We start from the raw sequence: 17,261 nt of genomic DNA on the forward strand, positions 1-17,261 counted from the left end.
CAACATGCATAGGAGCAGGTTGTAATGGCCATCATTGCAGCCTTTGGAGGGCGTAAGGATCAAGGCAGGGATCTACAGGGATCAAAGCTTCAAATGAGCATTTCAGAAGCCCATTATAAATTTGAACATCAAAGCAGAGAGAGAGAGAGAGAGAGAGAGAGAGAGAGAGAGAGAGAGAGAGAGTTGCTTTGAACATTTAAGCACAATACTATCTCTTCTTTCCATGTGGCTCAAAACCCTGCAAAACACAGTGCAAATGAGCCCGGATTAAAAATGTAAATGAGACAATCATTTAATGATTTGGGGTATTTATTTACTGAGATAAAATAAACCCAAACTACCAACTTCAAAATCATGCTGTTAAAAAAGTTGAATTGGGATAGTTGAAGAAGCTAAGGCAAACCAATGGAGTGAATGGCATTAAAGGGCAGAGAAAGAGACATACATTGTCATACGAATCCAAATTCCATAGCATATGCATTTTTACAGTACACAAGATCCTTTAAAAAATTAGCTATACATGTGTATATTATGACACACATATTGATTGCCAGTCTATAACAGTATTTCTCACGCAGTTGATTGGTGCAAGTCTAACATGCCCATAGCCTCAAACATCAAATCAGAAAAGAAGTAATAAAAATATGATCTAATTGTGAAACTCATTGAAACATACAAGACATTTCTAATGCACCATTCAGGATTGCACAACCTTTGTATTACAACTGATTTTAGATGTCCTTCTCATTGCTTTGGTTAGAACCCTTTTCAGCTACTATAAACATGTTAATTTATTTTTTCATAGTGAGGAAGATTTGGACTGTGGGAGGAAAGGGAAGATTAGCTTCCTTCTATGCATTTCATCAAACTTTGGTAGGCAGGGTCCCATCACTTATTTTTTGTATATGCTAGTGTGATATAGTTGAGCATGGAAAAGTCCTGAGTTCAAATGCAGATTTAGTCAATGAAACTCACTGGGTGACCTTGGACAGAAAAACTGTCTTTCACACTAATCTGCCTCATAAAGTTGTGTGAAAGCTAAAGTATGAGAACTCCCCTGTTTGTGCCAAGAGCTTTTTGGAGGAAGGGCGAGGTTAAAAAAAAAAAAAAGCTTGATAGGTAAGAAATACAACAACAGTGAGTATTGATTTAATCTTCAAGTTCCAAAGTTAGGAGTCTTTCATTTTATTGTGGGGCCACTAGCATGCTTAACATAGATATGGATAGCAGGACTATTCATGTGAGCTGTTAAACTATTGATTTCCAAATTCTACAAATTTACTTTTGTATCAGACATTCTTGGCTGCAGTTTTCAAATGCATATGAATAATAGTACTGGGCATACTGATAAGCATCAGACTGTTATGTCTGTGCTGCATTGTGGTCTTCTATTGCCTTTACCTTTCCTATCAGAAAACGCATGCAAAGCAGCCACTATTTTCCTCTGTTTGTATGTCCAGTCTCTCACTGCAATTTGCATGCTTTTTCTGTGACATTTAATAGTGCCAGAATGAATACATGTGAAATGCAGTAAATATGGCTTCTCACATATGACATTTTTTTCTATGGGAGTATAGGGATAATATGAACATGGTGAAAATTGTGCCATTGTCTGTCTTGTCACAATTATGCATATTTAGACGCTATTGTGTGTTCATGTAACCAGAAAATACAGCTGTGATGTGTCAGATCTAATATGATATGCAGTGTAATTTAATGGTTTATTTCCTACATACAAATAACATATATATCCGTGACCATACAATAATGTGTAGATTGTGTGAATAGTCTTAGTACAACATGGGGATTTGATTAGTAGGTTTATAAAATTCAAGTATAGGGTTCTTTATACAAATAGGACTTTTTACTATTAAATTCAGCTATTCTATTCTATTAAATCCAACCTCAGCACAGTACCTCCAGTGACTCTTGCTGGTGTCTATCTTACGTTTCTTTTTAGATTGTGAGCCCTTTGGGGACAGGGAGCCATCTTATTTGTTTGTTATTTCTCTTTGTAAACCACCCTGAGCCATTTTTGGAAGGGCGGTATAGAAATTAGATAGATAGATAGATAAATAGAATTCCAAAAGAGAAAAGAAGGCTCAGCACTTAATATGTGGAACGGTTGGTAACCCATATCTGAGTTTCACTGGGCAAGTACAACTACCTACCTCCAACTTCACCCGGAAAACTATGGTGCTCTGGATCTTGCAATCATGCTTAGAAGTCAGTGGCTCTTGATTCTGAAGGAGTTGCTTCAGTATGTTTGAAAGCAAAATTAGTCATGAGGTGAAGAGGGCGGGGGAAAGGAGTGAAAGGGTTGGGGAGTATCAGAACCACAGCATTAGTCAGCAGTTTCTGAATTTTGATCCACAATAGAAAAGATACCACCAGACATGGGAAATAGATGGAGGCAATTACAAATAGCTGTGTGATGGATGGTTGACATTGTTAGGGCCTCGAGTGTATGTCAGTTTGCAATGGTTTTGCATTCCCGTCACTGCCAGTGCTGTTGCTATGGGCAACAGTGTGCTGAAGCCAATAAAAAGGAGAGGAAATGAGGGAACACTCAACCTTGGAGGAAGCTGTAGGTTATGTGCTATAAATTATGTCGCACTTAGCAATATGCCGTATCAAAATTCTGGAAAGCTTTATGTAGCTGCCAGCAGGACCAAGTCAATCACAGTGTCTGTTTTTGCCATAAAGCACATATTATATACATAAGCCACATACGAGCTTAAAGCACACCATCCTGGCTCTTTATTTATTATTGGGGAAGAAGAGGGGCGGGGGGAGGTACTGGAAAGGTAATGGGACCAAGTTTATACAGTGTAGGTATTCATCTCTGGAGTAACATGGATTTCCCCTTTCCCTGCCTGCCTGTTCCATTACTCTTTGGTAAAAAGAATGAAAAACAGCTTGGTTGTTTGTGAAAATAACGGGTTTCGTGTAGTTCTTTGTAAGTTCTTAACAACACAAAGTAATATGAAGATTTAAAAACCATCTGTTCTTTGTTGGTCATAGATGTCAAAGAATACTTTGAGGGCCTTGTGCTTAGATGTTTATCCTGGAGGTACTAAATCTGTGCAGTTCTCTCCAGTCCTAGATCCATGCCCACAAATAAGAATGCCCAGTGGTGCTTCTGCAATGCACACACCTACAATCTGTCTGCAGGGCTTTCAACTGTGGATGAACATAGCACCTTGTGTCTTCTTAAGTCAGGCAGCCTTATGACTTTGAAATCCTAAATATTCTATTGAATACAGATCAGCATGCATTTGGGAGACTGACAGATAGCAAACCGCAGTTTCTGATTGTTGCAGCAGTCCGCCCTCAGCTTGCCAAGATTCCTAGTGCCAGTCAGAAACAACCTTTCACAGAGTTAAACTGTATTACACTGAGAAACAGAACATCTCGGCAGCATTTGATGTTTATTACAGGTGAGTGACAATTTCAAAGATACCGTTGCACACACAGAATGGAGGTTTTTCGGTGTATTTGCATGATGTGACCTGATATTTCTGTGCTGTAAATTGCATCAGAAAAAAGTAAATACTCTTCATTACAGCCCGCACAAAACAACAGTGTTTTGATGCAACTCCTGTGAACCTGAAGCCAGGGCTATTGCCTTTGTCATTTTCCTTTGCAGATCACAGAGAATGGTTGGCAGAATTATAAACGCTTTTTAAAAAAGATTGCAGTGTGCATGGGTGTGCAAATTCAGCCCCATCAACAGGATCGTACTAAAAACCAGTTCTCAACATTCTGTCACACTCTTGGCATGTCCAAGAAACAAAACCCAGGGTGAAAGTATGCAGGCAAAGAGGCAGGGGTACAGAAACAGGAGCAGGCTTGATTCTCAATGGCAAAAGTTGCCAGGAGCAGGGAACAGGCTAGCCCCTACCCCAATGATGTCCCTGAGTGGGCCTCTTTAGTTTTTCATGCATAAATAAGTAGACACCATTTTTTCCAGTGGGGAAAAGTAAAGTACTACAGCTGGGCATACGGCAGCAAACCCTGCCCTCCGCCCTCCATGCTGCTGGCTGATCTACCAAACTAGCCAGGCAGGGAGTTCATAGATAGATGCAGCGTGTCTCAGCCCACCCAGGCATGTACTGCACTCCTGCAGGGATCAGCCCTTCCCTCACATGCACTGTGCCCATCAGCATGATGGCTCGTTTGCAGCCATCATTCAAATCTCAGCTCCAGAGTAATCTCAGCTCCTTCTCAATCCACGTCAAGTTGGCATGTTAAACATGGAAGGTATTTGGATTTGTATAGAATGTGGTGCCTGAGGAGGCAGCCTCATGGTTTCTGTAACATGCGCCCAGGAGCTCACAAAATGGCACCATACATGTTGGCTGAGTTGTGGTGGCCTTGGCAGGTGGTGAGGCAACCACATGGCCAATGCTCCATGTGGTGAACCCTTGATCCACAGACTCTCACACAACATTGGTTGTGTGAACTGAACTGGGCATCGTGTGTAATTCCAAATCTAATTTGGGAGCAAAGGACCAGTCGCTTGTCATGCTGGCACTGAAATAATGGGGGGTGGGGGGGAGTGAATAAATAAATAGGAGTGAGCTCAGCTTCAGTGTAGATGTGCCCATGGATATATTTCACTCCTGTGTCTCTCAAACATGAGTCAAATGTTGCACACACACACACACGCACGAGAAACTCTCACCGTATCTCTGCACATGCAATCTTCAACTGGATTTCTGTTAGCTGCAACAGTGTATTAGACTGACAAGTTACTGTTAAAAAAAAAAAAGCTGGCCAAAAAAGCAGAGGTAGTCATTGCTCCTTTTGTGACATACACCAATGCCACACCAATTCTTAACGGTAATTATCAGACTTAATGTGATTCAGAAAATATCTCCAGAAAGCCATAGCCATACCTATAGTGCAAATTCTCTACCAGAAGGCAACAGATTTCATTTTTATTATGCAATATTCATGAAATGCCATGGGTTCTTTTCTTAGGGGCGCAAAGCAGCTTTAAAATGAATATTTAAAAGAAAATTCTAAAAGAACCCAAATTACCATGCAGAAATGTTACCTTTATATAAACATCCGCCTGCAGAGCAATTCAATTGCATTGCTAATATGAAAATCTTAAGGAAGCCAGAACAGGTTGGTGTTTTTAAATGTAATAAAGTTCATGTTCCCCTTAAATGTAGCAAAGATAGGCAATTCTAAAAGCCCTGATCAATCATATGAAGCTTTGTTGTAAAAAGAAAAAAAAATACTTCTGTAGAATATATAGCAGGCTCCTCTGAATATTCAAGCATAATAAAAGGAAGGAGTAAAAGGATAAACATCACAAACGCAGGTAGAACTGGTTCATATTAGCAAATGCTAGAGAGGTGCAAACTCAGGTTATTATAGCAAAACCATTCTCCAGCAGCCCCTTGCAGATGCCTCGGTCATTTCTTAAATTTCAGCCATGCTCTCGTTTACTAATTTCCCCAAGTGGTAAGCTCCTGTTACGGCAATCCTTTGTGACCATGTTCTGCCAGTTTCATAGCAGCAGCTGAACTGTAGTGCAGCTGACCCAATGCAGACTGCGCCAAGTCTTTTGGGTGACTGCCGGTACTACCAGCGCAATCTCATTGCAGATCCTTCCTTCAGAACCAAGGAAGCTTCCGGGGAAAAGCTAAACCGTGGCCAGCCAGATCATATTTGTTCACATTAAGCGAGTCTGTGATTGCATTTTGTTAACGAAAAAGATGCTGAGGCTAGCTTCGCTTCAGCCAGCCTTTCAGATGCTTTGCTTCTTATTCTAACAGCGGCAAACATTTGCAGGCTTAATTTATGTCCTCCAGAGACATGGCAGAGTTGGAAGAGGCGGACGAGGAGGACAATGTGGTTGCTGCTGCTGCCTGGGAGAGCAGTCTTCCTTGGTGCAGTTCCTCCCATTTTTTCTTATTGGCCACCACTGAATCCAGCATGGGCTTCAGCTTTCCATTCACTTTCACTAAAGCCTGGGAGAAAGCAGAAGAACCACAAATCATTAATTAGGATATTAATTCCAGCCTAGACAAAGCGTAGTCTGTTTGCCCATTTTAATTTGCCATGTGGCTCCATGAAAAGGCTCCTTTCTGGAACCTTTTGTTAGATAGATCTTTGCACACCATTCCAGAATGCTAAAGGAAAGTTTCTGATCAACCTTGGAATCCTTGGGGGTGGGGGAAAGAAAGCTGGTATCTAAGGTGCCCTTATTGAAAACAAGATAAAACAAAGCGGTCAGAACACTTCTTTTTCTTGCACTTTCTAAAGCAACAGCCTTCAGCTCCATGCAAATCCATTCCAGTTAAAGTTGGAACAGATCAGACTCCCTGGCAAATTTTCTCATATCAAACCTCTCTGTGGGTTACTTTGCACTGTGCATAGCAAATGTGTTTGCTAAACTTATAGTAGTGTTTCACTGGTATATCCCACGGCAAGTATGTAAAATGTGAGTAACTGAATAACGTACTCTTGTGTGCACTCCCAATTTTACATACCCATATTGGATAGGGGCTACTGGGTGGGTTTTGCCCCTTCCAAAGAGTCATTTACTTGCAGCTCATTTATTTGATCCTGTAAAACCCAGCAGAACTCAGTGGGTGCTTCTAGACCAGGTTAGTGGGGCAGGGAGAATGAGCAGAGTACTCAAGTCCAGACATTGTCACCTCTGCAAGAGCTACCAGTGCTGACCAAGTCTCCAGGTTTTGATGCTCAGGATCCTGATGGTGAATCGTGTGCAGTTTTTCTCCAATGAACCCCGCACCCACCCATTCTGTGCCAGACTCCCACTACTGACTGAAGTCAATGGCATTTGCAGAAATAATTATTGGGAGGAGGGAAGAGACAAGATCCACTGGTGGAGGGCAAATGCTGGAGTTAGTGGGGCTACACTTTTGTGTGCCTTATAATAATTGCACACATAGCATGTGCCACTTTAGCACATCTGCCTCTCCGTCAGCGAACAATCACAGCCCTCCCCACCCCGCTCCAGGAATCATATCTACTAAATCGTTAGCACTACCTTTGCAGGCAGAAAAGTGCCTCTGCACATATGCAGAGTGTTTTCGCTCAGTGCTGAATAACCAAGCTAGGTGCTGCCCACTCCCTTAAGGGATCATATCTATCAAAACACAGAGCAGCATCCCTGTATTGCTGCTCTGAATGAGAAGGAGAATCCACTCCAGGGGTGCTGCCAGGAGAGAGAGATCAAAAACAGCATCTGTGAAGGTGGAAGCAGCAGAGTGCTAGGTGAGCCTAGGAGTTCTCTCCCATGCACTGTGCAGGTGCCTCCACTACTGCATTTCCTTTCTGGAAGAGGCCATGGAGAAGGGAGGTGGCTGGTGAGATCTGGGGCTCTGAGCAATTCACTGGGGGCTCGTGCCCCATGGGACACCCCCAGTGATGCCCTGGTCCACTCTTTTAACAATGTTGTATATGGCCCTAGGAGAGCAGGCTGTCGCTGTATGGGCTATTCATGCATTATATAGTGTTCTGTGTTTTGAAACTTATCTATGAGACCATTCACACAATAAAAAACTGTGTTCTGGGTTTGGGAGCAGCTTGTGCTCCCAAAGTTCAGTTGTGTGGAAGCAAGGTAGGAGGAAAACCTGGATAGCTTTCCCTCTTGCCTTGCTTCCACACAATCACGTCTACCCAGGTTTTCCTCCTACCTTGCTTCCACATAACCCAGGTAGACCATAGTTTGACCTCATTAACAAAAGCTTTGATTGGTCCATTTAAGAACAATTCAGTGAGGCTTTAGATAGACACAGAGGCTCTCCACACGAGCAGTGTGGAGAGCCGTAAGAGGTTTTGCAGGGAGAGTGGGCTTGACTCGCTCTCCCCAGAGGCGACCAGGCGGCTAGCCCTGGGTGGCTGGATCACCCGCCCACATGGATCGCCCGCCTCTGTCATGGAGCTGGTTGGGGCAGCAGGGATCAGGGGCCTCCTGGCCCCCGGAAGTCCTAGAATGCCCTGTGCAAGTGCGCGGGGCATTCTGGGGAGTCCCCCCCCGCCGATGCCAGGAGGCTTGTTGTTGCCTCCTCGTTGGAGGTCTCCTCATGAGCTGCCATGGTAGGGCGCCACACTGCAGTGACACACAGTCAGGTAAACGGGGTTAGCGGAGCGCACACTCCGCTAACCTCATTTAAGTGGGGGCAATCACATGGGCTTTCTGCCAGGAGCCGCGTGGCTCCCATTGCAGCACACGTGACCCACAGGTTTCTGCGGGTTGTGAGAAGAGCCTCATAGAGATCCTCTCCTCACAAGTAGCGAGAAGGGCTCCAGAACAGGCTGCGGGGAAGGTGGGTAATTTATTGTATTTATCATATTTTTATACTGCCTGAGATGTCCATCTCCAGGCGATCTACAAAATTTAAAATAAGATTTGAAAGTCAACACAGATTAAAATACACGAGACAGAACAACAGCATAAAACAGTTATTAAAACAAATGATTGAAATTAATTCTAATTAAAAGCCTGCGAGAACAGGTGAATCTTGAGGGTCTCCCTGAAAACAAACAGAGAAGGAGATGCTCTTGTTTCAGTAGGGAGTATATTCCAAAGCCCCAGGGCAACCACAGGGCAAGCCCGGTCCTGGGTCGCCACCAAAGGAGCCAGTGGCAACTGTCACCAGACCTCTCCAGAAGATCGTAACAGGTGGCAGGGTTCATGACAAAGGAGGCACTCTCTTACAGACCCTGGAGCCAAGCTGTTAAGGGCTTTATCGGAGAGTGTACACAACCTTTAGGGGCATAGTCATGTCACATGCAGGTCAGAGGCAGAAGTGTTGAGAGAGGTCCAACAAATGCTGGATTGGTCATGACTTAATTAAATTGGGCCAGCTGGGTTTTCTGCTGCAGTTGTTGATGTATCCTGTACTTTCCACAATGAGTTATCATTCATTCAAGAAGCACTGAAGCCTTTGCAAACTTGCCTAATAACAGCATGGATTAAGACTGGCCTTGGCGTACTGAGAGAGAAGGATTGGGTGATTAATACACAGAGCATATAGAAGGTTGGAAGGCCAGCACTGACAGCTGAGTACAAGAGCACCATCAGGGAAAGGGCATCAGAACTGTGCGCACAGCCTTGACTGTCAGGGCTCTTCTCCTCCACACACCTTAGCTGGGCACGTGTGAAGACCTTGCTAGACTACTTGCTAGACTACTTTACAAGAGTGCTCTGGTGCATACAGAATGGATCCAAACTAAGTAGCATGTTTTACCTCCTGCTACACACACACACACACACACACACACACACACACACACACACGCACCTGGTAAAAAAACCCCACCACCTTGTATGTATTCAAACAAGGGTTCCCAATCTGTGGTTCTCCAGATGTTGCTGAACTACAACTTCCATCACCCCCAGCCACAATAAATTGTAGCTGGGGCTGATGGGAATCATAGTTCAACAATATCCAGAGTACTACAGGTAGGGAACCTCTGTATTAAAGAATTTGGCAACTCAGGTGTATCCAGATTACCTAACAAGGGTGAGAACACTACTTCAAATACTGTTCATTATTGGCTTAGGGCTATTAAGATGGAGTGAAATAAAACTGAGGGGGATATTTCCCTGGTCTTTGATTTTCAGTCGTAAGTAAAGTATAGGCAATTAATTCTATAGAATAGTGGTAAAATATATAGTGTAATGAAAAAACACTGTCGTTTGTTATGCACATTAATCAGGCGACATTTGGACTAGAAATACTCCAAAGGGTAGATTTTATGTACAGGGTATAAAACTCCTTTCTTCAGAGGTTCCTTTGATATTTAAGCTCTATTTGTGTATTTAGTACACTTTGGCTTTGGGACACAGATCCACTCTTTTAATTAAACCATACTACTATAATTCCTATGGAAATTAGCCTTTTAAAAATAATTCAGCTACCAAGTCATTACTCCCAGTTTCTGGATACAAAGTACACTATTTGGATTTTATATCTGGCTGAGATATAATTAAAAACTCATTTGATTACTATATATTTTGGCTTTCTTTTACTTATTGCATTCCTGTAATCAATTTTCTTTTATGAAGCTTCTGGGAAATTATCTCAAAAGCAACACATTTTTCTCCTCCCAGCAGATTCCTTGAACATTTCCTAAATTACTTTCTTAGCACCTGCCCATATCTGAATCAATCCACCGGTTTATTCCTGAGCCATTTAGGTCTTTTGGCTTTAGCACAATGGAGGTTCTGTACCTTTCGCTCTTTGTTCTACACATCACGTTCCCTTTTACTGAATGCCAGTTGTCTGGTGCTCCTTGGTGCAGCGCTTTTTGCTTTCATTCATTCTCTCAAAACTGACATTTCAAAGCTGGGTATCCAACTTCCACTTTAATAAAAATGCAACCATTTTCAGTCTGACTTGGTCTCTAAAATCTAACCAATGTTAGTTGTCCACCAATGAAATAAAAACCACATGAATGGTCTTTTAAGTGTGCTATGTCCTTGGATTTTTTTTTTTTTCTGACTGCACTTGGTGATCAGCGTATGCAAGGCATGGCATTGCCTGCAAGACAACCATGATTTGTTGGACTCTACCTAGTCAGACCCAGAAAACCTCTGGCAATCCTAAATGCAGGTACATAGGGGCTGACCGAAGACACTGAGGTGATTCACACAATCAAAAACTGTGTTCTATCTGGGTTTGGGATTTGAGTGTGCTCCCAATTTTTGGTTTTGTGGAAGCAAGGTAGGAGGAAAACCTGGGTAGAAGTGATTGTGTGGAAGCAAGGTAGGAGGGAAAGCTGGATAGCTTTTCCTCCTACCTTGCTTCCACACAATCACTTCTACCCAGGTTTTCCTCCTACCTTGCTTCCACACAGCTGAAAACTGGAAGCACAGACAAAGGCAATCTTTCCCACGGACCTTGGGCATCTGGTCCGTGGCTTCCTGTCTTGGGGGTGGGGAATGTTTGGGGGGCCTCCCCAGAGGCTTGTCGCCACCCCGCACCTGCCCCACCACTGCCCCGCGCCAATGGGACAGATCGCCTCTGTGTGGGCGCAGGGAGCAGCCAGCAGCCATCTTCATGCACAGCCACGCACCAGGCCCTCCTACCATTACTGTCCGCTCCACTCCCTCCACTCCGTGCTGTTGCTGCGCACGCCTGCCCGTACACACAGCGCATGCGACCTGTCAACAATCGTGGGGAGCACAGCTCTTCCACGAGTTCGGGCTGCCATCCACACGGCCCCCAACCTCTGCATTGCTCAGCACTCCTCTCCCACCCCTTACTATGGACTGCCTCCATCCCGTCCCCCAGGCCCAACCTGCATTCCAAGCTCACAGCGGATGCAGCCTGTTGGCTCATTCCAAATGGACACCCGACTCTTTCCCTGAGCACTCTCCTCATCCAACCCTCTCTGGTCTGGTTGGATCTCAGTTCGGGCCCCCGAAACAAGCCCAGGAGCCCCGTGGAACTCCTGCAATGGCACACAGACAAAAGCACCCCCCAGGCAGGTTGCGCCCCCTCCAGCCTCAGGCTGTTTCCAGCACTCTCCAAATCCGACCTGCGCCCTCCTGGCGGCTGGTTGCAAAAATCTTTTAAGGTGGGCCTTGTGTCAGGGGGGCCTCTCAGTGGGCGGGAACGGAGGGGAGAGCCTCCGAAACCCTTCAGGTCCCGGCTCCAAAATGACCTAGGTGCACCACTGAGCACAGACAGCTCCCAAATCCTGGTAGAACAGAGTTTTTTATTGTGTGAATGTTGACCTCATTGAGACTGTTCCCACAGGCCGCGCAGCCTGGGCTAGTCTGCTCATGTGGAGTGCCAGGATCCACATGAATCCCGGTGCTCCCGCACAACCTAACCTCCTAAGCCCGGCTCTTAGCTGAGGTTAAGGGAGTGAGAGCTGCCAGGATTGGGTGTCTCCTTGGGCTGCATGTAGCCCATCTGACAGGGGATGCTGTCAATGCACTTTGCTTGTGGTGTGGTGCATTGTAGGACATCTGGAGGCCAGGATACATCATCCTGGCCTCTGGAGCTCTACACTGTGTGGCGCTGTGGGGATCATCTAGGAGCACGGTCTGGGAGTGTAGTCTCTCCCACCACTCACCCTCCCAGTCATGTGAATGGCCCCTATATGTGTGGTAAGATTGGCAAAAAATGGTTTTAATGCTCAAGGGCTGATGGGCTGGACAACCCAACATCCAAACATTAAGGCACCATATAGCTATCATGGCGAGTTATCAACAGTGCACTTAAGTAATTTTGGAGCCTGGGCCGAAAGGCTTTTGGAGGCCACTCCCTGGAGGCCCCCTCCCCCGATGCAAGTTAAGCACCATCCCCCACCCCCCACACACAAGCACCGTGACAAACACAGGGGCTATTCTCATGAACAGCAAAAATCGGGCTAGCCTCCGCTAGCCCGATTTTTGCTGATCGTGTGGCTACTTGTGAGTAGACCCCCGGAGGGGAGGCAAAAAGCTGCCTCCCGGCTCTGGGGGTCTCCCCAGTATGCCCTGTGCACTCGCGCAGGGCATACTGGAGCTTCCAGGGGCCGCGCAGCCCCCGAGCTCCCCAGCCCCTGCCAGCTCTGTCATGGAGCCAGCAATCATGTGGGCCGCCGATCCGGCCGCCCAGGGCTCTCTCCCCATGCACTCAGCAAAACCAGGTCTCACTGATTGTGAGACCCGGTCCACAGTATTTTTAACACGTGGGTTCTTCAGGACACAAACAGCAACTGAACTCACAAGAATCTAAAAATATAAAACAGGTATATTCATGCAAATATGCATTAGCAGGAACATTTCAACAAGCAACTTAATGAGGCAGTTCCCACGATCAGTGGGAACTGCCAAAATGGGGTTAGCGGGCAGAGTGGGCATAGCCACCCACACGACTGCCAGCTCCGTTACGAAGCTGGCGGGGGCTGAGGAGTTCGGGGGCCGCACAGCTCCCTAAAGCTCCAGCATGCCATGCGCAAGTATGCAGGGCATGCTGGAGAGACCCCCGAGCCAGGAGGCTGCTTTTTAGCCATGTCGCAACAACTCACGATCAGAAAGTCCAGGTTAGCGGAGCGCTTACTCCGCTAACCTGGGCTTAGGGGAGGGCTACTTAAGCGGGTGACCCACTTCTGTGAGACTGGGCTCGGCTGCGAGCCTGGTGGTTCTCAAGGTCTGCCAAAATCGGGCTAGGCTCCCTTAGCCTGATTTTGACAGACCGTGAGATGAATAGCTTCAGCATATTCCCATCATACATATTTCTTTCTCCACTCGCCCCTCTGTCTCTAAAGCACCCGGCACAGGTCATAATCACACTTGGCCACCAAGCACAGTGTGGGCCATCAGCAACCACACCACCCAGAACAGACTAAAGAGGATTTGGGGGCCCCTATGTGGTGTGGAGTTCTTGGACTTCGGCCCCAAAATCCAGGGGTAAGAGCACCCATGTCTGTGTGATTGTGTGTGCAATGCTCAATACACACAGTATTTGATAATAGGCTACATGATGCCTTCATATTCAGATCTATTCTTCATGAATTTGTCTAATCTCATTTTAAAACCATATGGTCTAATCAAATGCCCATCACCACATTTTGTGGACTCTAATTCATTATAAACCCATTATATAAAGAAGAATGTTATTATATACACTTTCATTGGATGATCCCTAGTTCTATTAATATGAAAGGGGAACTAAAAATAATCTCTGCTTTCTCGTATTTTTACAAATCTCTATCATAAACACCTGGAATGTATTAGCCTTTTCTCATAGAGAAGGCGCTCCAAACCCTTGATCATTGTGGTTGTCCTCTTCTGCATGTTTTTTTACTCTACAATGATCTTTCTTAGATAGGGTGGCCAGAATTGTGTACACAGTATCCCAAAAGGCTATGAGGCACTACACACGATTAGTGTGTAGAGCCGAAAAGGGGTTTGCGAGGAGAGTGGGTTTGACCCGCTCTCCATGAAGACGATCATGGAGCCCTCCCTGGGTGGCCGAATCGGCTACCCAGACAATTACCGGCTCCGTCACAAACCCACCTGTGAAGCCTCCACCTAAAAACAACCCACCTGTGTAAAACTGCCTGTGAAGACGCCCCCTAAAATGGGGTTAAGGGAGTGCTCCCTTAACTCTATTTTAAAAAAAAAAATCATGTGGCAGCCGCGACTGCTTACAGCAGCAGCTGCCACACTGTGGGAAGACCGGGGAGGGGAGAGGGAGCTCCATGATGCACCTTGCATGGTGCATCATTGTATTTCTGGGAGCTGGGATGACACATCCCGGCCTCCAACCCTCCCTGCTGCCTTGGCATGCAGGGGCATCAACTGGGCACATGGGTAGCACACCCAGCAATGTTTCATTGATCATCTGGTGGGAAGGTATATTTGACCTGCCTTCCCCGAAGTCCACCCTTTAGCCCTTCTCACTAATCGTGAGAAGAGGCTCATAATTTCATTACTTTAGAAACTGTGTCTGTTTAAGGGATCATCTCCTTTTCCTCAGGATTTTTTCTTTCCTGCCCCAAGAACTTCATTCGCCATAACAATGATGGCGAATGTCAGCATGAAAGTAGGAAGCCCCTACCACGACCCTGAAGGTCATGGCTACACATTTCTCTCAGCTTCTTCAGGTCAGAAAACTTAACTGCAAGAGAATGAACTTATTTCCTAAAAAGCCAGGAATTCATTGCACCAAACTCACTAACACCTTCTGCCCAACAGGCAACTCTGTACAAAACTGGATTGCCCTTGTATATCATTGTTGCCTTTCTAATTTTGAAACTAGTTTTATCTTTAAAGTTTCATTTTTAAACCTAACATGTTTATTTATTTTTTAAATGAAGTTAGGTGAGGTTGGTTTCTTAAACTTGCCATTGTGGAGGGGAGGCACTTTACTTCCCTAGCATCCTTGCTTTGTGGTCAAACTCACAAGGGTGCCTAAGTTACCTGACTCTTATATTTTTCTTCATGCTAAACTCAAAGCTGTAGCGTGATAGTACAAAAATCTTTAGTAGGGGATAAGTAGCTTTCTGTCCCCATATTTTGTTTCATACTGGTGCTATTCTCACGATCAGCAAAAATTGGTCTAGGTCTAGCCCAATTTTTGCTGATCACGTAAACCACCGGGCTCGCAGGCAAGCCTGGTGGCTTACAAGTGGCTAGCCCACTTTTGTAGCCCTCCCCTTAGCCCGGGTTTGTGGAGCAAGCACTCTGCAAACCCGGGCTCCCCGATCGTGAGTAGCCGCGCTGCGGCTCCGTGCTGTGGCTCCACGCTGCGGCTCCTCATGAGGAGACCCCCGGAGGGGAGGCGAAAAGCCGCCTCCCGGCTCCGGGGGTCTCGTCAGCATGTCCTGGACGGTCGCGCAGGGCATGCTGGAGCTTCCGGGGGCCAATCGGCCCCCGCTCCCCCCAGCCCCCACCGGCTCCATCACGGAGCCGGGAATCGTGTGGGTGGCCAATCCGGCCGCCCAGGGTTCCCTCCCTGCTCGTGTGCAGGGAGAGTGGGCTTAGCCTACTCTCTCCGCGCACTCACAAAAACCGGGTCACACTGATCAGGAGACCCGGCTCTAATTCTGAGCCATTCCCATGGATTAAAAATCCTTCTTCTTGGTATACAGTTTGCCCAGCCAACAATCTAGACTCTAGGATCCACTTACTAAAATCTTGATATACTTTGGGGATTCACAATTTTGAAATCTCCTCCCAGACACAGTTTCAAATTCTCTTACCCATGCACCCATATCTCTTTTCTCTTGCTGTCAAGTCAAGCTGCATCATGCAATACAGCAGTTTTAATTTACAATGTACTTCACATTGCTTGGGTTTGCTCAGGTGCGGAGCCAACATTGGGCCAACGGGTTCAAAGAACACGGGCCGGTGACCAATCAGGAGCTGCGAGAGCGGCCCCAACACGCCCCCCGTGTCTGACGTCAGACACGGGGGCGGTAGTTTAGCTACCGAGCGGGGGCCGCGCTGCCCCTTCGGGGACTAAACTAAGGCTGGCGCTGTGTTTGCAGCACCAGCCAGGAGTGGCTCTTCCCTGCAAAGGCAGGGAAGAGTCGCTCCTGGCTGCGCGCTGCGAACGCAGCGCCAGCCTAACTAGCTCCTGAAGGGGCCGCGCGGCCCCTTCAGGAGCGAAGACTGGTGCTGCGTTCGCAACACAGCCCAGGAGCGGCTCTTCCCTGCAGGGAAGAGCTGCTTCTGGGCTGTGCTGTGAAAGCAGCACCAGCCTTCTTCTAACTGCCAAAGGGGCCGCGCAGCCCCTTCAGCAGTTACAACTGAGCTGAGTCCCGAACGGAGCCTCAAGGCTCCGTTCGGGAGCCAGGCCACACCCCCGCGTCTGACGTCAGACACGGGGGTGTGGCTATCCCCTGCGTCTGACGTCAGACGCAGGGGCAGGGCTATCGGGGCGCCTGCCGCGGCCGCACACGGGCCGCCAGCGGGCTAGCTATGCCCCTGGGTTTGCTTTCACAACAGTGAGGTGCATCACTGTTATTTCCAGTTTGTGGATATGGAACAGCTTTCTCAAGTCAGTGTTATGACTCCATGATAGGGAGAAAAAAGGGGCAATAAGAGGAAGCCTCAAAAAGCTTCTCTTCCCTGCAGAAGATCCTCTCCTTGTTGCCAGGCAGGCACATTGCCTGCCCAGCTGATTGCCAGCTTTTGCTGGTAGTAGGGAAGTTTGGTGGTCAGGAAACTCTGGAACACTCATTATACACTGCGTGAGTGTCTGGTGCATTACAGGGAGTTCTGTGACACCGGCTGGGAGGCTGCTGGTGTGTGGGTGCCACACGGAGCCATGCAGCACCAACACACAATCTGTTCGCCCGGGCGAATGGTGAGTTTGCACCCTTAACCTGGCCTAACAGCTGGGGCTCCCATGAGGGTTTGACGCCATGCTGCCACATGTGGCTCTTGGAGGTTCTCATGCACAGGCAAAACTGGGCTGGGCTTCCTTAGCCCGGTTTTGCCTGCACATGAGAACAGCCTCCATGACTGATCTCTTGGTCCATGGAAACATGTGGGCTCTCAAAGTACAATGGATCTTGATTCTAGAAAATGAGGCTCTCCTCATGATCCGGATCAGCCGCCCACACAAATGCTGGCTCCGTTATGGAGCCGGCGGGGGCTGGGAGGATCGGGGGCCATGCAGCCCCAGAAGCTCCACTATGTCCTGCATGAGCGCACAGGGCATACTGGAGAGACCCCCGAGCCGGGAGGCTGCTTTTAAGCCTCCCGGTCGGGGGTCTAGTCATGAGTTGCTGTGGTGCGGAGCCGCACCGCAGCAACTCAT

At 46.9% G+C, this 17,261-nt stretch overlaps 1 protein-coding gene across 10 annotated transcripts in view; it reads right to left on the reverse strand.

The window, feature by feature from the left end:
* Nucleotides 1-291: 291 nt before the first annotated feature.
* The window catches only part of PDE11A (phosphodiesterase 11A), a 299,742-nt gene continuing 282,772 nt past the window's right edge, over nucleotides 292-17,261 (reverse strand). For 9 of the 10 annotated variants that reach the window (XM_053268433.1, XM_053268491.1, XM_053268474.1 and 6 more), the window contains one exon: nucleotides 2,733-5,987. In XM_053268433.1, the coding sequence (XP_053124408.1) occupies nucleotides 5,811-5,987 (177 nt within the window). In that variant the 3' untranslated portion in view covers nucleotides 2,733-5,810. Of the gene's footprint in view, nucleotides 5,988-17,261 lie in introns of all 10 variants that reach the window. The other variant, XM_053268425.1, reaches the window with a different exon arrangement.

The sequence above is a fragment of the Hemicordylus capensis genome, chromosome 1 (assembly GCF_027244095.1).
Source record: "Hemicordylus capensis ecotype Gifberg chromosome 1, rHemCap1.1.pri, whole genome shotgun sequence".
NCBI classification, from domain to species: Eukaryota; Metazoa; Chordata; class Lepidosauria; order Squamata; family Cordylidae; genus Hemicordylus; species Hemicordylus capensis.